The sequence below is a fragment of the Lathyrus oleraceus genome, chromosome 6 (genome assembly GCF_024323335.1).
Source record: "Lathyrus oleraceus cultivar Zhongwan6 chromosome 6, CAAS_Psat_ZW6_1.0, whole genome shotgun sequence".
Lineage (NCBI taxonomy): Eukaryota > Viridiplantae > Streptophyta > Magnoliopsida > Fabales > Fabaceae > Lathyrus > Lathyrus oleraceus.
In genome coordinates, this window is record NC_066584.1 from 450,897,588 (window position 1) to 450,921,025 (window position 23,438).

The 23,438-nt window shown below is 35.9% G+C and overlaps 1 protein-coding gene across 2 annotated transcripts; it reads left to right on the forward strand.

The window, feature by feature from the left end:
• The first annotated feature begins 3,498 nt into the window (after nt 1-3,498).
• Nucleotides 3,499-17,992, forward strand: LOC127091871 (folate-biopterin transporter 1, chloroplastic). Of its 2 annotated transcripts, XM_051030591.1 has the most exons (10): nt 3,499-3,867; nt 4,763-4,986; nt 5,520-5,584; nt 5,704-5,866; nt 6,746-6,894; nt 6,986-7,240; nt 7,359-7,527; nt 7,612-7,704; nt 17,136-17,430; nt 17,510-17,992. In XM_051030591.1, the coding sequence occupies exons 1-10, from the start codon at nt 3,636-3,638 to the stop codon at nt 17,539-17,541; spliced, it is 1,677 nt and encodes a 558-aa protein (XP_050886548.1). In that variant the 5' UTR covers nt 3,499-3,635; the 3' UTR covers nt 17,542-17,992. The 2 variants fall into 2 exon arrangements, with proteins under 2 accessions (XP_050886548.1, XP_050886549.1); XM_051030592.1 differs by having other exon boundaries at nt 3,500-3,867; nt 17,136-17,992.
• Nucleotides 17,993-23,438: the final 5,446 nt, after the last annotated feature.

Consider the following 23,438-nt stretch of genomic DNA (forward strand, 5'->3'; position numbering starts at 1 on the left):
AATAGAAAGAAGGGACTTTTAAGGTTCAAAACTTAAATCGAAGATGATTAAAGGTAAAGGCAAAATTGATAAATAAGCTAATTTATTGTATCGATTTCCGACTTATCATTGATTCTTATAATTTCAATTTCCTAGCGGATTCAATCCTATTCGATTACAATACCCACTGACAAGCGCAAATTGGTATTATATGATGTATGTTCCTAATTTCCGAATTAAGCAAACGGATTTAAGCAGACGCGAATTAAGCAAACACGACTTAATCAAACACGATAACGAAAAAGCTACGCTAACGTGATTATAGTTAAGGATCATACAAACAATCAAATTTAATCAACTCTATCCTATAAGAAACAATCGAATTAAGCAAACGAAAGTAATCGAATTAAGCAAACGAGTGTATAGGAAGAATTGAAAAGAGATTGAAATTAAAATAAAATTAATAAAAACCTCAAAGTGGACTTCGAATACAGCAAATCAACTATTTAGGAATTAACTCTCCATGGAATCTTCTAAGCAACATTCTATCATCAAAATTCAGAATTAGGATTACTATAGTAGTGAAAGACCTAATATAATAAAAGGCAAAATTGGGCCCTTATAGGATCCGACCCGAAAATTACAAAAACTGGCCCAAACTAACTATTTTAATTAAATCTGGAACTTCAACGAATTATTTGGCCATTCTTCACTCCGAATCTGATTTTGTATTCAACATGAAACTTTTAGATTTTCTTCTTAGCTTTCCAACGCATATCAGAACGCGTTAATCCGACTTCTATAGCTCAAGTTATAATCTGCATAGTGATAAGGTATCAAATAATTGTTTATGCTGAAAATAAAGTACGAAAATAAAATAAAGCAAAAAAATAAACTTAAATCTAAAAACATAATAAAATAGTAAAATAATTAAAATAAACTAAGTAAATGCCTAAGTACAATTATAGAAGAATGTGCATCCAAATGCACTGATCACCTTGCCTCATGGATCCACGGGCAACCTAATAAAGAAATGTATGCTACTTCGATGTCCATAACCTAGAACATGATCTAAAAAATGTGAGGACCAATAGTTATAGGCAAGTCTACATCTCCAATCACAGTTTTGCGGGAACCATCGAAAGCCTTCACAATAATCCCACTACCCCTTATTGGAGCGCCTTTGAAAAGATAATTTGGAAAGTGTTGAATTAGGCATCACATCCAGTGGCGATCCAGAATCTACCAGCACACTAGAAAGAGTGTCACTCACACAGTTCATTGAAATATGTAGCGCCATATTGTGATTTCTACCCTCTTCAGGGAGCTCTTCATTACAAAAACTCAGATTGTTGCAGACAATTATGTTAGCTACAATACCGTTAAATTGACCCACAGTCACGTCATGATCTACATACGCTTGTTCTAAAACCTTTTGCAAAGCTTCTCGATGAGCCTTAGAGCTTATTAACAAGGACATCACATATATATTTAATGGTGTGTGCAACAGTTGCTCCACCATGTTATACTCGCTTTTCTTTATCAATTTCAACACTTCATCATTATCCACTTTCTGATTTGTACCACTAGACTGACCAACCTACTCAACTGGAATCTCAACCTAAGTTTTCCCTACAATGACATCTTCAGTTCTTCTGGGAGGTGTAGAGACAAACACACGCCAACTTCTTGTGACTCTGCTCAGATCATCAATATTAACAACGGAAGGCAAAGGAACCTCTACTCCATGGTGGTGTTATACTTGTATGGTATAACCTTGTCAGATTTATAAGGAACTGGATGGGGCAAACTGATAACCAAAGGAGAAGCCAAAGTCTGTCGGGTGTCATAAATGATCTCTACAAGCTTAGGAACATTGGACTGCGGTACTATAACATTAACTTCATCATCATCATGGTTCATATCATAGGTGATCGTGATAGTCCTTTGATCCAACAACTTCTGAATATCTTGGCGTACAAGAGGACATGCACGCGGATTTACAAAGCAATTTCTACAAGCTGTGTAATTGTGTTCATGATCAACAAAGGCAAGCCTTGTCAAACTAGTATGCATTCTGACTAAGGATTCTCTGACCTAACCTCGAAGAGTGAAAATTTTTCTGGACAACCATGCACCATGTTTACTGAAGCTCCCCCATGCTAAGGTAAGGGATTAGCCTGCACATTCGGATTAACATCTTTGAAGGACAAAATGCCACCTTTAATCGACCTTTGAACATAAGTTTTTAAGCCATAACAATTCTCTATACTGTGACCAGGCGCTCCTTGATGGTATACACAAAATTGATCAGCTTTGTACCAATATGGGATTTATTTTGGGACAACAGGTGGAGATCCAGTATGAATGTGATTTTTGGCTAATAAAGTCGGAAGCAACTTTGCATATGACATTGGAATAAAATTAAAATGGGGTGTTTTTTGGACACGATTGTTGTTGTTGAACTGTGGGCGAGCCTGCTATTGAGGATGTTGATGTTGTTGAGTAGATTATTGAGTAGGTTGTTGACGAAATGGTGGTTGATAGGTTGGAGCTACCACTGGTGGATTGATGATTGGAGAAACAGCTGCACATGTTATGGTTGGTACCTTCTTCTTTGTATGCCATGCAAAACGACATTAACTTCCCGTTCCTTTTTCTTAATGAACCCACTTCCAAACTTCTTAACATTACTGGAAGAACCCACTTCTTTAGTTAAACGTCCCTCACAGACTGCCTCTTAAAGCCGCATCCCCATCTTCACCATTTTAGTGAAGTCATTTGGTGCGCTTGCGATCAATATTCATGATTTTAAGATGCTTAAATACTTCAAAGTCAGAATTCAACCTCCTAATGCTCCTAAAGTTCTGGAAGTTATTTGAAAACCGCCTATGTGTAACTAGATCAAGATCAATTGTGATGAACCGTCTTTAGGTAATCTGGGTCCTTCTACTTGCGGTGATATTGCTAAAGATTATGAGGGCCATTTTCTTGGAGCTTTTGCTCACCTTTTGGGTGTCTCAAACTCTCTCATTGCCGAACTCTCGGTAATATGTCAACAACAGAGTTCGCGAATGAGAAAAGTTGACATAATTTATGGTTAGAATTAGATTCCATAATTGTGGTTCAAACTTTTAACCCCCTTCAAAGTGCCTTGACAAATTCAAATCAGATGGATTAATTATGTAAATACCAGTGCTAACATATATTTTATGACTTTTCATATCCATAAAGAACGAAATAGTTGCACCATTTCTCTTGCTAACATAAGTCTTACTGTGATAAACTCAATTAATACCTATTTTTTGAAAGAAAATTTTAAAAAAAATTTTGTTCGACCTATTTTCTTTTTTATATATATTATCTTATTAATATTAAAAAAAAACGATTATCAAAAGCACTTGAAATAAAAGTCCATACATATATCTAAAGATTAGAAGGCTCTTGAAAGCATATTGACTTGTCCAAGTTGAACCACCCCAACCATTATTATATACCGAATAAACTTAAATTAATACTTAAAACCAACTCTGTGAATGACTTGAGCTTCAGCGAGGGAACAGAATACCTGATGACTAAACACTTAGCAATAAAAAATCACCACCAATGTTTGAAATATTTAGCTCCTTAATTTTATTTCAATAATTATTAAAAAAATGACTTGTGTTTATTTTTTCTCTTTAATACCGTTAATACCCTCCAAATTTCCCAATTCCTACTACACCTCCAACCTACACCCCTCACCGATCGTCGCTCTTTCACCGCAATACCGCCGGAGAACGCATCGGAAGCTGACGGGAACTGAAATGTCCGGCACCGTTCCGAGATCGGCATCAGCTTTCCGACTCAGCACCGATGAAAACGACTTATTATTAGGTTCTCGTACAGGTAAATGAAATTGATAACCCTCCTCTGTTTTATTTTTATTTGTTTTTGAGTGGGAGTTCAGATTGAAGTTGCTTGCAATGTTTCAAATTTTGAGGTGATGAATTGATACTAGTGTTTTTAGCTGTAAGAAGTTTTTTCCATGGTGATTGATGAATGCATAGTGCAGTTCTTGATGTAAACAGTTTATATAACTTAAGTTGTTTTCATAAGCTATTCTGGCGTGCTTATAAAAAATAAGCTGAAAACAACTTATTGACATGTCATAAGCTGTTTACTTACAAGTTGTTTTCATAAGCTAGTCTGGCGTACCTATGGCTTTGTTTGGTTTGATGGAATCAGATGGAGTGGTATGAGATGGAATGAAGTGGTATTCCATTGTTTGGATAATTTAAAATTGGATATAGATTCCATTCCATTCCATCATTTACCATTATATTTCTCTCCCCTCCAATTTGGGCGGAATGAAGAACTTGTCTTGTTTTGTCATAAAATTTCCAAACAATGGGATGAAATCTTCATTCCACTCTGCTCCTTTCCATTCCGCTCCGTTTAATTTATGATATCCAAACATGGCCTAGTTCTCTCAAATAGTCTCACTAGTGTTTATGTGAGTAGATAAGTTCAAATAAATCAATTTAAACAAATCTGATAGAAATGTATTTTATTTTGGAAAAGCATAATTGCACATGCAAATTGTTAGGTCTTTATGATGTGAAGGGTTAGCGGACACCGTTGTTTGTTTTAGTTATTGTTACCAAAGGAATTAAAACCATTTTTTGTTTTAGATGACAATATTGTTTGATTCAAGATTTGAAGTCTTTATTTGCTCCCAAGGAGTTTAGTCATGATGTTTTAGAAATGAAATTATTGACAGCATTGTTAAATTTTGTGGCAGGTGCAGGAAAAGGCGATACATTAACAACTGAGACAGATGTAGAGGCTTCCTCCACTAGTAAAACTGTTATTCGGAAGAACAGATACAGTACATTGTTTGGGATTGATCTATCCCCAGATACTGTTGCTGTTGCTATGGTATACTTTGTTCAAGGTGTTTTAGGACTTGCTAGGTTGGCTGTCAGCTTTTATTTAAAGGATGGTTTGCATCTGGATCCTGCTGAGGTTTGCATTCTTAACACTCATGGTTGTTTGTGTGATTCACACATCTTTTGATTATTTTTTATTTGATAACTGTTGCTCATGTATCTGATCCAAGGTGTAATCAATTGATGTGAGCCTTTGCCCGTGTCTATTTGTTATTGGGATTTAGTAAAGCAAAAAGGAATTGAGACAATAGAGATTATGCATAATATTATCCTGTCTTCTATATATGATGTTGATTAGATATGATGTGACATAAAAGAAAAACACTAACCTACTTCAATTGGTCCATATCAAATGTCAAATGTGGAAGCAAATCAGTCACTATAATTAGACATGGGAACAGATTCTGCACGACCGCCTGAAGAAATACTTTTAAGATATTCTAAGATACGATAGTAATGTCACGAGATATTTCTCAGATACCTGAATAGGGTCAAATGTAAAAACCTTAAAGTGATAGAATTTCCTTGAAGCTCTACTTATTTTCCTTTTTGGATTGAATCAATTAACACCAATATTTGAAGGACTGACGTGTTACATATATTGACTAGGCAGCTGTGATTTCTGGTATTTCTGCGTTTCCATGGCTTGTCAAACCTCTGTACGGTTTTATTAGGTAAGTTTAAACTGTATCACTTTTCCTTCTTCCTCATGCGGGTTATTCATTCTATACTCATCTTTTCTCTCCCCTGTGGACACAAGTTTAATTACTGAAGCTGGTGTTATGACATGCAGCGATTCTATCCCCCTTTTTGGTTACCGGAGAAGGTCATACCTAGTTTTATCAGGGCTGCTTGGTGCACTCTCATGGAGTCTGATGGCTACTTCTGTTGACAACAAATATAGTGCTGCTATTTGCATACTTCTCGGATCTCTCTCTGTTGCTTTCTCAGATGTTGTGAGTGTCTCCTACTAAGTAATTCAAACATACTGTTTTTCTCCTGGAATCATTTAACCATGGAGAATATTTGTGCACATCAATACCAAGTATGCCAACTCATGCCTATGTGGGGTTACTAAATTAGAGTGTCTATGCACTGAATCACAATTTACTTTTTGAGATGTGTATAAAATTTCTTTTACCAAAATACGTGCATAAATTGCTTGAGTTGGTTTATTTTCATTCATTATGCGAAGTAGTCATCAGAGTCAGACTGCATGAGTGCACCATATTATGTACCACATATAATTAATTTTTTTTGGAATTATTAGTAGTAATTTGTTAGGATATCGCAAGAGTCTAAATAAAAAAAGAGGATATGTTAGTGGAACTGGGACGTGAGAGGCCTAAAGTGTGGAGAGTTATGAGAGGAAAAAAAAAAGAAAGGAGTGGATGGAAATAACTGATAGGAGGAAGTTATGTTTTTATTTTAAGTATGAAGTTTGTGTTTAGGCAGCAATGTCATATGTTTTATTCGAAAATAACCACTTAGTTGGCAAAGGGAGAAGGTAGATGTCCTGACCTCTTTGAGGAGCCTGTGCTCTGGATTGTTATTGATTTTGTCTTATAATTTAGCAATTGTGCAGTAGTAAATCAGATTCCTCCTCTGTATAATTCAGAATCAATAAAGTGAATATTATCTTCACTTTTCTGCACTGAATTATATATTAAAGGATCTCTATGGCTTTGTCGTCTCCTTCTTTGTGCTTCAGACAGACACAAACCAACGCTTCATTTGTTTTCAATGTATTATGTCTTGCTTTTTGAAACATTTCAATCCGTCTTCTATAGATTAAAATTTTTCAGAGAACTGTTGGACACTGAACTATATTTTAGGTTGTAGATTCAATGGTTGTGGAAAGGGCGCGTGGTGAGTCACAAAGCACTTCGGGATCTCTTCAGTCTTTATGTTGGGGTTCTTCAGCTTTTGGTGGAATTGTGAGCTCATACTTCAGTGGGTCTTTGCTGGAGGCATATGGAGCAAGGTACTGCGGAGAAATTTATAAATCGAAGTACTTCTGATTACATAGCAGTAACTATTCCCTCCTAATGTTTTCTAATAACACAATGGTCCAGGTTTGTTTTTGGTGTCACGGCATTGCTTCCATTGTTAACATCTGCAGTTGCTGTTCTTGTAAAAGAACAGCCTACGCTTGGTACAGCGACAGGGCAGGCTTTTTCATTTCCCCAGCCCGAGTTTTTGGAAAGTTCAAAACAGAGCATTATTCAGCTGTGGGTTTCTGTACGACAACCCAGTATTTTTCTTCCCACGTTATTTATTTTCTTGTGGCAAGCAACCCCGCAGTCTGACTCTGCTATGTTCTACTTTAAGTATGTCCATTCTGTAAATATTATAATTTTCATTTCCCATTTTCAATAAGTTCTACCGCATGATTTTTGCCTATCAACACATAACATTTATTTCAAAGTAATTTCTTATCCATTTCAGCACAAACTCTCTTGGTTTTACCCCCGAGTTTTTAGGACGTGTCAAGCTCGTTACCTCGATTGCATCTCTGCTTGGTGTTGGACTTTATAATGGATTTCTGAAGAATGTTCCTCTGCGTAAAATATTTCTCTGGACTACCATTTTTGGTTCCGCGCTTGGAATGACACAGGCTAGTATTTAGATGTATCTTTGTAGTTTTAATTTTAGAAGGCTGTTCTAATATCTTTCTCATGTTTTAAGCATCTTTTATTAGGTTTTCCTGGTTACTGGACTAAACCGGAAGTTTGGAATAAGCGATGAGTGGTTCGCAATTGGTGATTCATTAATTCTCACGGTTTTGAGCCAGGTTATCATTTTCTCCATTTACACTAGTTATATAATGCTTACTATGGAAAACATACTATTACTCCCTAATTATAAAACCCACTCTTTATATATGAAGTCTTTTTATAAGAGCCTTTCCAAATTTTCACTAGCATTAATGACTTTTTCCCAGCAATACCTCTATCTATTAAATATATACTTGAAAAACAAATTTGTTCTCTCTCTCTCTCCTATTGTATCATTAATTGTTGGGATAATTATGTAAAGTAACACACAATTCTTACAAATTTATTGCCACACCACTTTTCTTAATACCTGTGAAATTTATAGGGGTCTTGTAATAAGAGACTGAGGGAGTACCTCATACAATTGTTATTAACTAATCCTTCCGCCCTTTATTATAAGACCCTCCAAAAGTAATTATGGATATTAAGAAAAGTAGTTGTACTAGCAAATTTGTCAAAAATGTGTTACTTTAACATATTCACCCCTACAATTATTGATATTATAAGAGAGAGTTAGTTTCTCAATGATAAATTATTTAGGGGCATTTTTTATGAAGAAATCATTAAGGCATGCAAAATTTTGAAAATGATGTTATATTAAGGGGCAAAAAATAGTGAAAAAGGGCCTTATAATTATAATTAGGGATGGAGGGAGTAGGTTTCTTGTGTTAACGAAGAGTTAAATAAAAATAAAGAGTTTTCTAGTATTTCATTTGTCTTTCTCTGTTTGAGCTAATCCTTCCATATTTCTGCTTATGCAGTCAAAGTTTAATATTTTCTCTACAATGTTAGATATTCAGGATAATTTTTGTATTGGAAGTGCTTTTTGACGCATTGCTTTCATAAGCTGTTAGAAGTTACAACAAAACCATTGAGAAAGTTTATATTGTTCATCTTTGAAGTTATTTATACTAAACAGCGACAAAAGCTTTTTTTAAAACTAGATGAGGTCAATTACATAGATCATACAACGCCATCATATCCTTCATGAATTATGTCATAACAACAAACCATTTAATTCTAAATAGAACTCAAAGCACCATTCCTTTCTTCCACTTCAGTTGGACCCTATGGTGCATCTTTCCTCATTTTGTTGTTATTTTAAATAATGAGCCAATTATTGTCATCAATTTCCACCTCTAAGCTATAATTAGTGTGCCTCCTACTTAAATTTACTTTCACATTCCGTTTAACTTCTTAATCGAAAGTCATATTCTTCTGTATCTTTCCCATTTATGTTTCTCTTGATTTTCTGACTATGATAACAAATGCATCAGACTTGTTTATTAAACACATAATATTATAAACTTAACGTGAAAAGATGGGTGATAAATTGGATCTTGGATGTTGTCCTTAAGTTATAACTTATAGGTCTTTTGCTACCCCACCTCGTGTTCTCACACTAGTTGTTTCGAACTGGAACTAGAAATTGGAAGAGATCGAATAGAACAGAGTTCCGACTTGGTGGAGCAAGCTTCTGGTATGGTGGAGCGGAGGTGAACCTACAAGATTGACACTGTAATGCCCAAGTTAGTGAATGGCTGAGAATGTAATATGATTGTATCAATGAGAGAATGCCTAAAATGACGTGTTTGTACTTTATATAGTACGAACGATTATAAACCGTCCATGTGGGATACGCCGCCTCATGCGGGTTGCCGTCCGATCAGATCCAATTGTGGGAGATGTGTTGGAGACTGGAATCACCTGTCTTCGACTGGGGTGATACCCTATCTATTCCGCATTTCTTTCCATGCAATACCTGCTATTGGGCCTTCCATCGTGGGTCGGAGGAACGACCCGGAATAGTTGCCCTCCCAAGCCCTTGCTTTTACTCGTAGAATGAGGGCTTGTTACATATGCTTTTAATCCGACTCTTGGTAAAAGGAAGTGGAAGCGCCTTGATGGGACATCAATAACATTAGGAACTTGCTCATTAAATTATTCCCTCGTGATTGGCGAACGTTTTGCAAGAGAGTTTCAACGTGTGGCCCTACATCTGATAGCAATGATATCCTCTTGTGTTAGGGTATTCGAGTTTTCTGAACTGTCTGATGAAAGATCTGGACTGTCGATGGTTCACACTTCCGAACGTCTACCACTGTGGATCATACGGTCACCTTTGCTAGAGGATATACGAGGCCTTTCTAAGGTTACTATCTTCCTTTATTCATCATTCTTGAGTCTTGAGAACTCGTTTCATGTTGTGGTGATTTCGTCCATCTTCGTCAACAACACCCTCTGGTTTTGTCATCATTCTGATACATTTGAGCCCTTGCCTATATTGGAGCACACAACGTGCGAGTCAATGAGTTAATCTTCTTCAAGGTAACACTTCAAAAACTTTTCTTTTCTTGTTTTTGGAGAAGATTTATGTCAGGGTTTGAAGGAGAAAATCGCCATCGATGGGGGAATGTTGGGTAGCGATATCTATTGTGAAAAGAGGTTTAGGGCTTTGGTCCTTCCTGTCTTGTGTTTTGGCAAAGTATTTCACCATAGATGACTTTCAACAGGAATGCGGGGTTTAAATTTACATCGATCCTGCGCTTCTTTTGATGATTGTTTCTTTTTATATGTTAGCATCCTTTTTTAAAATGGACAACTCTCTCCCTAGAGCCTGGAATGCGCCAGCAGACAACTCGTCCGCGTGGGTAGATCAATAGACATTGGATACTGTTTCCGCCTTCGTCGGTAAGGGTGGTCTAGATCACGCCTTCACCGAGGTGGGTCCTTCTTTGGATTTTTCCCCGGAAGGGGATAAAAGGATATGCATAAAGTATGATGGGTGTGCCATCCCCTTTCACAAATGCCCGTTTTTCTTAATTAGTTTCTGCCTCCCTTTTAATGACTTCGAGGTGGGTGTTCTAAATCATTTGACAATTGCCCATTCACAACTGCACCTGGTGAATTGGGCTTATGTCAAAGTCTTCCAGTACTGGTGCGAGTACAAGAGAAGCGTATCGGCCTTGACACTCTTTTTTCATCACTTTAAAGCCCAACACAGTTCCGCCGACTCGGCGCGGAGTCAATGTATGATCTCCCTCAGGCAGATTACACCTTGACATTTAGATTAAACCATGTGTTTTAAAAAGCACTACGGAGAAATTATTATATATAGAGAGATTACAACTAATTACATGATATAGTCGATGTAGGATTATTCTATATATAAATATTCTTAACATTATATATTTACAAATGTCAACACTCCCACTCAAGCTTGAGCATATAAGTCAAATGCACCAAACTTGTTACATATATAATTAGTTATGGGGCTTCGCGGAGATTTTGTAAACACGTCTGCCAATTGATCATTAGAGTTGACAAAACTTGTGACAATGTAGCCTGACTCGATATTCTCTCTGACAAAATAACACTTTATCTCAATATGTTTGGTCCTCTCATGAAAGACTGGATTTGAAACAATGTGCAATGCAGCTTGGTTATCACAAATAAGCGTCATTGGTCTTGCTTCTTCAATTTGAAGTTCCTTGAGCATCTGTTTTAACCAAATAAGTTCACATGTTGCCATTGCCATGACCTTATACTCTACCTCAGTGCTTAATCTTGCAACTACATTTTGTTTCTTACTTTTACCAGATATAAGGTTTCCTCTAACAAGTACATAATACCCAGAGGTGGATCATCTATCAATTGGTGATCCTGTCCAATCAGCATTTGAGTATCCAACTATTTGAGTATGTCCTTTATCTTCATACACGAGACCTTTTCCTGGAGCACATTTGATGTATCTCAGAATCCGGATAACAGCTTCCATGTGTTCCTGACAAGGGGAATTTAAGAACTTGCTTACCACACTAACTGCAAAAGAAATATTCGGATGAGTGATTGTGAGATAATTCAACTTTTCAACTAATCTCCTATATCTTTCTGGATCAGTATCAGCTGGTTTAGCATTCAACAATCCTGTTTCTTCCAAAATATCCATAGCATATTTCCGCTGGAAAATCACCAAACCATCTTTAGATTGGGTCACCTAAATTCCCAAGAAGTAGCAGAGTTTACCAAGATCTTTTGTCTGAAATTGATTCGAGGGTGTTTCACCTGGAGTATACCCTGCTTATCACTACCAGTTATGACGATATCATTTACATACCCAATACGATAGATGCACCCTTGGGCTGAGTGACGATAAAAAACAGAATGGTCAGCTTCACTACGAACCATACCAAATTGTTGTACTACAACGCTGAATCTGCCAAACCAAGCTCTCGGAGATTGTTTAAGACCATAAAGAGACTTGTGTAGCCTACAAACCATATTCGATGACTCCTCCTGAACAACAAACTCAGGTGGTTCTTCCATATATACTTCCTCTTCAAGATCACCACGTAAAAAAACATTTTTGATGTCAAGTTGATGAAGAGGCCAATGTCGATTGGTTGCAATGGTTAGAAGAAGTTTGACAGATGTCATCTTGGCTACAAGCGAGAAGGTATCACTATAATCCAACCCAAAAATCTGAGTGTATCCTTTGCCTACCAAGCGAGCTTTAAACCGATCGATCTTACCATCTGGTCCAACCTTCACTGTATAAAGCCAACGACAGCCTACTAAAGATTTCCCAGGGGTAGAGGAACCAATTCCCAAGTACCACTACTTTGAAGAGCACATATTTCATCAATCATTGCTTGCCTCCACTCAGGATGATATAATGCTTCACCTGGAATTTTAGGAATAGAAACAGAAGACAAAGAAAACAAACAAGTATACTGCAAAGGGGAATGACGATGATAACATAAATCAATATAATGTGGAGAAGGATTTCGTGTTTGACATATACCTTTTCGAAGAGCAATCAGAAGATCAGATTCAGGTTGTAGGATCGGATCCGGTGATGACGAAGGTGTTAGAGGAGAGTCTACAATGACCTCAGGGGCAGGTATGACCTCAGGGATAGGTACGACAGACGTTGGTTGGCGACGCTGATATGTTTGAAGTGGACGAGAAGTGGTGGGGTCAACTGTAGGGGTTTTTAGTGTGCCAGGTTCCCTAGAATGATGGGGAATAATGACAGATGGGACTTCCAAAAGATGTGTGAGCTATGAAGCTCCGACACGCCATTCACACGGCATATCACCGTATCAGACACGTGTCGTGTACGACACGTATCAGACACATTTTTGAAGTGTCCAACGAAAAAAAATTTAATTGCTACGGACACAGATACGATACCTTATTTCAAATAAAGGACACAGTCTAGTTTAGAAAATTCCAGAATTCTTTTTTAAAATAAAAACTCAGCTAATTTTTTTTTGAAATTTAAAAAATAAATAGGTTTTTTAGCTTTCATATTCCACTTCTTTACTATAAAAACAACACAATTAGGATTTCTTATTTTTTTTTTATTTCACTGCTTTTGTCACCACAAAATTCTTTTATCTTCACCGGTTATTATTTTTTTTATTTCACTGCTTTTGTCACCACAAAATTCTTTTATCTTCACCGGTTATTTTCATCTTTGCACACCATTGTTTCGGTTTTCACAAGGTATCTATGAATTTCAATTATCATGTTCAAAATTTGTTTGAAAGTGTTGAAAGAATTTTTTATTATTTTATCTTAAATAAATAAATTTTGTTTCTCATTTTAATTTTTTTACAAATTTTGTCCATAAATTATATTATTATATTAATATATAAAATATATATAGCTGTGTCCGTGTCATATGATTTTTACATTAGCGGGGTCCTTGTGTTCGTGTCCGAGTTCGGGCTTCATAGTGTGTGAGAGTATTTTCCTGAAGGGGTTCCGAAGTTACTTGGCTGGATTCAAAATATGGAACCGACTCATAGAAGGTGACATCGGCTGATACAAGGTATCGTTGTAGAGTATGTGAATAGCAACGATAACCCTTTTGAGGTTCGGTGATAACCAAGAAAGATACACTTGAGTGATCGAGTTGATAATTTATCAAGTCCAGGGGAGAGATTGTGTACAAAGCATGTTGACTCGTAGACTCAAGGGGGAATTGGGTGAAGGGGAGAGTTTGGAAACAAGACTGAATGAGGGATTTTATTATTAAGGACAGATGAGGGCATGCGATTTATAAGATAACATGCTGTGAGCACAACATCTCCCCAAAATCGGAGAGGAACATTACCATGGAGAAGTAGGGTTCGAGTGGTTTCTACGAGATGTCGATTTTTGCGTTCGACTACCCCGTTTTGTTGAGGTGTATGAGAGAGCAAGATGTTTGGTGGAGAATACCATTGGATGACATAAAAGTTTGAAATTATTAGGATAAATATTCATGTGCATTGTCACTTCTTAGGGTACGAATAGACAAACCAAATTGGGTTCTTATTTCCCGATAATATTGTTCAAAAATAGAAAACAATTCAGATCTGTTCTTCATTAGAAATAGCCACGTACAACGTGAAAAATCATCAATAAAGGTTACAAAATATCTAGACTCAAAAGTAGACGTAGTACGCGAGGGACCCCAAACATCGGAGTAAACTAAAGCAAAAGGGGACGCAACCCGTTTATTGACTCGATCGGAAAAGTGACTGCGAGTATGTTTCCCTAACTGACAAGACTCACAATGTAAAGTGGATAATTTAGATAAACTGGGCATCAACTTTTGTAGCTTGGAAAAATTTGGATGACCTAACTGCGCATGTATAGTGAGTGGAGAATATGTGGTGGAGCATGTGGTAGATGACGTAGAGAAGTAGTAGAGGCCTTGAGGCTCACATCCGACGCCAATCGTCTGTCCTGAAGTCCGATCCTGCAAGGTAACATTACTGTTAGTAAAGGTGATAGGACAATTAAGAGACTGGATTAAACGACTGACAGTAAATTAAATGGGCAATTAGGTATGTATAGGACAAAAGTAACCGAGAGAGATGGTAGAATTTGAACAGTGACAATCCCTTGAGATCAGGTTTGAGAATCATTTGCAGCAGTTATACTAGGTAAGAAACCAGATGTAGAGAGGGAAGAGAAACGACCTTTATTACCGGTACATGATCAGACGCACCAGAATCGAGGACTCAAGGACTAAGAGGAGATGAGTGAGAGAAGTAAACAAATGAATTACTAGTGTGTGCAATCGAAGCCGTGGAACCAGAGTTCACCTGAGAAAATCCTCGTAGCTTGGCGTAGAGTTCTGAAGAGAAGGTGAAGTTTGCAGAGTGTTTGGGTGATCGATTTGAGCTGCACTTACCTGGCGTGGAGGTCTGCCATGCAACTTCCAGCAACGGGCAATAGTATGTCCAAGCCGGTTACAATGGTCACACTTGGGACGAGGTTTGGAGTTGGATGACCCTCCTCGAAAGCGATTCTGATTATTGCCAAGAGATGCAAGGGCATTAGTGTCACCTAGTGTCGGAGCAAGAGTATATGGAGGGGAAACCGGACCAAATGGTGTAGCCAAGTGCAACAGTTGTTCACTAACTACATCATAGTTAGGAACAGTAGTACCTGATAAAATCTGGTTACGAACAAACTCAAGCTCTGATGGTAGTCCGATAAGTGTCATGATCATGATAAATTTACTTTGTTGTTTGGCATGAGCTGTTGCATCTTTTGCGTAAGGCATGAGGGTGGTGAAATTTGTTTTCATGGCACCAAGCTTACTCAGAAAGGCTTGCATATCCATATTTTCCACCTTCAGAGTGTTGATTTTGCGGATGACACTATATAAACAATGAACATCGTTGGAGAAGACTTTCTTGGCCTTTTCCCAAACCTCATAGCAAGTGGATAAGGCTTGGTACTGTGCTTGGAGATTAGGTGCTATGGAAAACCATAGCACAGTGCACAGAGATGCATCGATTTTCTTCCATTTAGCAAGTTTGACGGCGGGAACAACATCCACTTTTGTGGTTAAGTGATCTTCATATCCCTGACTGTGAAACCACATCTTGACAACACCAGCCCATATGTTATAGTTGGATGAGTCAGTTAGCTTTTCACATGGGATAAGCGGAACTTTGGTAAACGAATCACTGAAACCAGAATTAGTGTCTCGCATGACTTGGACAACAAAATAACGAAAATAACGAAGTGAAATCGGGGCTGTTTGCACTGGAGCACCGTTTTCTGTGAGTCAGAATGTAAAACGGAGGCCGGATCTGGAACGGGTAGGGAGAGGCGAGTAGACCGGTAGAAAAACGGCCGGAATCGGCCGCTGTACGCGCTGACACGCGCGGGGCAGCGGCGGGTAAAGGGCAATGGCGCATCGGAGGACGGCGAGTCGGATGGTAGGGTCGGTTTTTTGAAACGTCGCCGAAAGTGTTGCCGGAGAATTTTGAAAAGTGAGAGGCAAATCAGAGTGGTAACACAGTTTGCCAAAAAAAAGATCTCACAAAAAGACAGTGGGTCAACCAGATAAAGTACGACGAAAAAAAATTGCCTCTTAACAGACTCTAGAAACCATGTTGAAATACGCAAGACTAAGAGACATTTAGATTAAACCGTGTTTTAAAAAGCACGACAGAGACATTATTATATATAAAGAGATTACAACGAATTATATGATATAGTCGATGTGAGACTATTCTATATACAAATTTTTTGAACATTATATATTTACAAATATCATCATAGTGTTGATAGAACAATGGGGTTTGTTGGGGGAAATATAAGGATATATAGTTAATGGCCGAGAAGGTGCATACCAGAAGAGACAAAAAAAAGGGCAATTCAGTTATACTGAAATTAGTATTCACTGTTATTAAGCTAGTGTGGAGGAACAGAATGATCACTGTACTATGAATGATTTTAGCAGTTTCTCGGAATCTTGGCTGTATTCTCAGGTTCTTACTCTAATGATAGTGAAGAGAGATTACTTTGTAATTCATTCTCATTTCCGTAATATTCTTTTCTTTTTTCTCTCTGGTTTTGGTCTCTATATCTTAATAATTATATTATTTGGTCCAATTGCTTTGCCATTATCCATCCTCTTCAAAGTTATTTTTACCTTATTCTCATATATTATAATAGGGTATAATTTTGATCTTCCTATATAATGTTTAGCCAATTAAAGTTTGATAAATCATGTATACTTCATTAAAAGTTGCTTGTGAATATACTTCATGTATAATTTTGATCTTCTTATTTCGTGACTAAGAAATTTACATGGTTCTCCATGGGTTTTTAAGGCACCTCATACTGAAATATATTATATATTTGGTTTTACTTTCTTTTTTTTATAAAAAAAAATCCTTCAACTATTTTCCTGAGGATGCTCATCTTTCTCTTGCAAAAGAACATTTATAGGGGTTTAGGTTGTAGCTTTGACAATGGCAAGTCAATGCTGATATCTTTATGATTTACTACAATAATTCCAGTTAATGCCATAAAAATCATCATTCACTGCTTGAATTACCTTGTTCTTAGGCTTTAATTCAAACATTCAGCTTAAACATTATTTGTTAGTGCAAAATTTGTCTTACGCCTGAATGCTATTGTTTTTCAGGCTTCTTTCATGCCCGTTCTTGTGTTAGCAGCAAGATTATGTCCTGAGGGGATGGAGGCAACTCTTTTCGCAACTCTCATGTCTGTATCTAATGGAGGGAGTGTTCTTGGAGGATTGATAGGTGCAGGCCTGACTCAAGTATTTGGAATTACTAAGGACAAATTTGATAACTTGGCAGCTTTGATAATCCTCTGCAATCTTAGCTCATTATTGCCTCTGCCACTTCTCGGTCTTCTCCCCGGCGACAACCCTGATGATAATCTGAAGGATGACGATTCTGAAATTGAAATGAAGCGTAATTGATCCTAGTTGTTTTTTGCTGACCTTCCTAGGGGTTGTCTGTCTTAGCCATGTTTTGCTCTTAATGCTTGCAGATCAAAAAGACATCACTTCCACGTGCAGATAGAGAGTCTTGTTGTATATAGTATGATGCTAAAGTTGTCACCAGGGCCTTGTTCCAAACCTTCTCGATTAGATGTTTTAGAAACACAAGATCGAAGTTCACTTCAAAACATTTGGTTGTAGCGAAAGTACCATGTTATATCCTTGAGACAATGCTGTACAATATGCTCCGGATTGACAGAAGACGATGCTAGGCACCAATGACAAGGTTTCTATTCACGGGCTAATTTTGTAAGTTTGTAGAGTACTTTTTCGCTTTTGTTTAATCTTTTGGCCTTTTACTTCTTTGTAAGGACTAAAGGTTTGTATTTAATAGCCAATAATCTTCCATTAAGGCTTCTCTGTCATGTTTCTCCAAGCTAAGTAGATAACAGGCTACATGTTTTCGTTGTATTGAAAGGAACAGCTACTTATTAGTCTAAATAGGAACATAATCCTAGCATAATTTCAAAAGATACTAACCGATCATATCATAATAAATATCAATATCTTAACACCCCCTTTAAGGTATATGCATTCATCTTGTCACAGGTAATAACCCAGATGTTACATCTCTCATCACTCACATTTGCTACCAAAAGAATTATAAAAATGTGTGTTAAAACTTTAAATAACGAAGAGAAAGAAATTGTATTTCACTGTTAGGAACTAAAGTTGAACGTTAGAGAGCAATAAAAAAGTCAACGATGGAACCATGGTGACGGCAATGCGGCGGTTGTCGGCAATAGCGGAGGAGCCACGATGGCAGCACCAATAGTTTGTCGTGCGCCAGTGACTGATCAGAGTTTGTCCAGGCGGCAGGTGGCCCTCAAGCATCAGATATGATTCGAGCGGTTGACTTAGTTGTTTCAGTATATTATAATAATAATAATAATTAATATTACTTTCGATTTTATTTATAAGAGAAATTTTATTTTTAAGTTCATTGAAAAATTAATATATCTGAACTGTATCTTGGACCATTTATTCAATAAATTTGAAAAATCAACTTTCATTAATAATTTAATAATAGAACTAGATGGAATATTAAATTTGATATTAGGAGATACTTTAGGTACTCTAAATTAATATAAAGAATTTTATAAGATATTTATAGTATTATAACATCCGGTTTTTGGTTTGTGTCTGTTATATGTATGTTTGATTTTAGTAGCTATAAAATATATGTTTTTATCATTCTTTCTAAAACAACTTTCACAATGTAGTATGAAAGATTGAGGCAAATGTGACCATTCTAAGAGAAATTTAGAACATCTTCAATGGGGCAGTTCATTTTTTTTTATAATATCTCATAATAATTTTTAAAAGTATAATGAATACGAGAGTTGTTCATTTTCTTAAAATATATCGATTTGGTCAAATTGACTAAATAAATTGCTATATTTTTGTCTTTTATTTTCATGTTGCTATAAATTTGCTTAACATATTAATTAGTTGCTTGAGACAATTTATATTAATTGTTATTATTCTTTTTTCACACATCTTTTATTTTGACCTATTTAATATTAAAGTTTAATTTAACGATGTATTTAAACTTATCAACAAATTTATGAGAATGGTTAGACTTTTTACAAGAAGAATGTTTGAAAAAATGTTAGACTTCAATAAAGAATTCGGACAATTTCGATGCATATCGAGAAATCATCGGTAAAACTAAAAATGATACCATGTATTCCAAAATAGACGATATTCGATTAAGACCTAAAACATCAAAATGAACAATATTAAAAGAAGACGTGGATCTCTTGTTGGTACTACAAAGAAAATATGTTCTAACATGATTGTCAACTTTACATGCATCCTACTCAAATAATCTTTTCCATGCTTAGTCTTGTATAAAAGACAATCAAAAGAAAATGTCATTGAACAATTGAGCAAAGCGAAAAAGTTTAAAGATAAAAATCAAATTAGATAGGCTAGCGGTATAAATCAGTGTTTTAAAAATCGAACCGAATTGACCGGTTCTATCGGTTAGTCCGGGAATCAGAGATGAATTCGATTGCGTCAACCATTCAAAATCGTTAGTGAATTAAAGTCGGAGTAAAATTGAAAAAATCGGCTTGAACTGTAAAAAAACATTTGAACCATGGCCGGTTTTATAAAACCATCCGGTTCAAAAAATTCATCAAATTGATCATTTTTTAATTTTTTTTATAAATTTTAATACGTCAATATCAAAATTTAAAATGCATTCCCAATCATAAAAAAAAATTGCATATTCTTTTATTACCATACAAACTTCTAAATTTTGTCACTCCATCATAGTTTTTCTTTCAACCACACTCCATCATTATAATGTCGTCAATATTATTTGTTGTTGTCAATTAAGATTTATTTGTCGTAGTTCAATTCAATTTCGACTTTTTTTAATGAAGTATATTATATTATTTGTTTTTGATATTTTATCTTATTTAATTTAGGTATTCTTAATTATTTGAATTTTATTTTAATTATTATATTTTATTATTTTAATTTTGATTTGAATAATTTAACTTAATTTATTGTAATTCTTTAATTTGATCAAATTATTCTTAAATAAACATTGAAATGGAAGTGTAGAACTAGTTATATTATTATATGTATCGTCGATATTATTGAATTAAATTTGTAATGAATTTTTAAAATATTTATTTTTATTAAATTATGAACATATAATTATTTGTGATATATTATAAAATTTTATTGTTATATTATTAATTTATTTAATAAACTATTCGACCGGTATGTGGATCTCCAATCCAATTTTTAAAATATTTGTACAAATAACACAACTAATGAGTTTTAGTCAACGTGAACACTACCACCTAACTTAGTCACTTGCAACGTCGCCATTCAATTTGCCACATTGACAAACATCATCTTCAAAATCATCAGTGAAGACTATGTTTTATATATATATATATAAGTGGGTGTAAGTATAATAATAGAGTATACAATTTTAGTTAAATCAAGTAATTAAGAAAAACCTAACAAACAAAAAGAAAGGTAGATCAATCTTGTTCAATCAACATTCAAGTTATTTAACTTTGAATTTCATTTGTATTTAAGTATATATTTACATTTGAATTTCAGTTTACATTTAATATGCACTTGAGTTAGATTTATCATAAAACTCAAAGTTAGTTGGAAGTTTGTAACATATTCGAACTTACTTTTACAATTTTGAGATTAGAAAGTTAATTATACAATTCTCTCTCTCTCTCTCCTAAATTCCCTGTAACTATTAATCATCTTTTTCATTCTTGTGCATTGTTAATGGAATTTCATTGCTGAACTCCAACAATTGGTATTCAGAGCTCCAGTTTGATTCACAGAGAAACACAAGTGTAATGAGGTTTGTGATTGATTTCATTTCTGAAATTTGCGTTGAATTGAAGTTCAAAATCGAGTAGAATCACAGATCTTGATTCTCAGGATAAGGATAACACGGGTGTTGGTGAGAACTGAGTGTTTTACACACGAATGGAGATGAACGGCGGAAACGATAGTTTGAACAATTAGCTTCCAGTATTCGACGAAAAGAACTGAAATTAGTGGTCGATTTAAATGCGTGTGTTGTTTGAACCTCAAGATGGTCTTGATCTCATCAATGACGGTTACTCGCTGGTTGTAGAAAATACAACAGAGGAACAAAGAACTGGGCAACGAAAAACGAGGAAGAAGGATAATAAGGTGTTGTTCTATATCTATCAGTGTGTGGATATAAAGGTGTTTGAGAAAATTACTGATTCAACGACTGCAAAGGCGACGTAGGATACACTGGTACGGTGCTATGGTGGTGACACATCAGTGAAGAAGGTAAAGCTTCCGTCCCTATGTAAGCAACATGAGAATCCCAACATAAAGAACAATGAAAAGGTACGTGATTACATTTCTAAAGTGATTATGGTCACTAATGAGATGAAGTGTTGTGGAGAAACGCTCTCTGAACAAGTAATCATTGAAAAGGTACTGAGATCACTTACTCCTCAGTTTGATTACATAGTTGTAGCCATATAATACTCTAGAGATACCAGCACCATGAGAATTCAAGAGCTTCATATTAGTTTAAAGACATAAGAGTTCCGTCTGACAAGAAACTCTGAACAAGAGTTAGAACAGGCTCTGAAAGCTTCTTCTGGAAAGAAGAACCAGAAGCAAACATAAAGTATGTTTATGGTGTTCAAAAGTCATAACTTTCCAATTCTAATAAAAAACATCAGAATATTCAGAAGGGAAATAAGAAGTTTGACAAGAGAAAGGTTCAGTGCTACAATTGTAACAAGTTTGGCCATTTTGTTACTGATTGTTGGTCAAACATGGTTATCAAGGGTGAAGAAGTCAACACAGCCAAAGTAGATTTCGATGATGAATGTAACACCCAAAACTGCTTTCAGAAATACCGACTGATCCCATAAACCAACACGGGTCTTTTCAACATGTTTTGTCCTCACTTACACACTTTTTGGGAAACTTCCCAAAAGATCATCCATCCAAATATTACTCCAAGTCAAGCACGCTTAACTATTGAGTTCTTATTTGTTAGGCTATCGAAAAGAAGATGCACCTTGTTGGTATAGGTAGTAACAATCAATCCTTATAAGTCTTCCTTTAACCATGCAGTCTAATCCCTGCACAACATCAGGATCCCTCTCATTTCTATGTGAATTCGACGACCACTCTCCTCCCTTTCTGGCCTCGAGTGTAACACCCTAAACCCCGCACATAATTTATCATATAAATTAAATATAAAATAAAACCACATAGGGTGTCACACATTCATAACCCACATGACCTACTCCGTAACACGGGTTTCAATAGTAAATTTCAATACACACATTTGTAATAAGGATGTTTACACGACATCCCACTTATCTGAATCATACCTGGGATGTTTACATGACATCCTTCTCATCTGATCGGTATTATATATTCACAAAATAAGACATTCATAACTTGTCACTGCATGCTTACTTCCATTTTAAAGTATCATTGTAGCAGAATTATCATCACAATTATGCAGGATAAAGCAAGTAATAACATCTAGTCTCAACTTCAATTTTAATAACAAAATAAGAGAGTTGTAATAAATCAACTCAACATCTTAAGAATTCTCAACAACAAAATTAGTCTTATGACTTCAACATAATCAGACATAAGGAATAAAATTAGCGTTTAACCCAACCCGATGTTACATGATCAGAGCAAGGTACCACTAGTAAAAGCGACAAAATAAATAAGTAATCCAAGAGCTACCTTCCACTTACTTCAGCAATACTACTCTTGAGTATCTGCACGATGCCCATGTAAAGGCAACATTCAAACAAAAGGGGTGAGAATTCATTTCAATAATAACAATATAGAATGAAGAATAGAGTACCACATCTACACAATCATGCACAACAATATATCACATTCTTACATCCAAATCATAATCGACATCATACATGACAACATCTCAATTATCATCAACATCATACAAAACCTTATCTCAATTATCATTAACATCATATGCAACAACATCTCATCCAACAACACATCAACAACAACCAATACAAATGCAACACTTATGCAATGTACTCAACACCGACTCGACATGCATGTGGTACCAAATATGAACACTCAGATTCATCTCACTCCATGATCCCCACCATAGGATTGATTCCCTCTTGGAACCGTAGCACACAAAAGTCGCTACCATCACCATAGGTAACGCTTCACTAATCCCCCATAATAGGAATTATCTACTCGCACCCGATCCATCACAATGAGATCGAGGCTCACCAAAACTCGTTACCATCAACATCAGTAACACTTCACTAATCCCCCATAATAAGAATTAGTTACTCGCACCCGATCCATCACCATAGAATTGAGGCTCACCAAAATTGGATCGAAGCCCGTACACCAAGATGCATGACT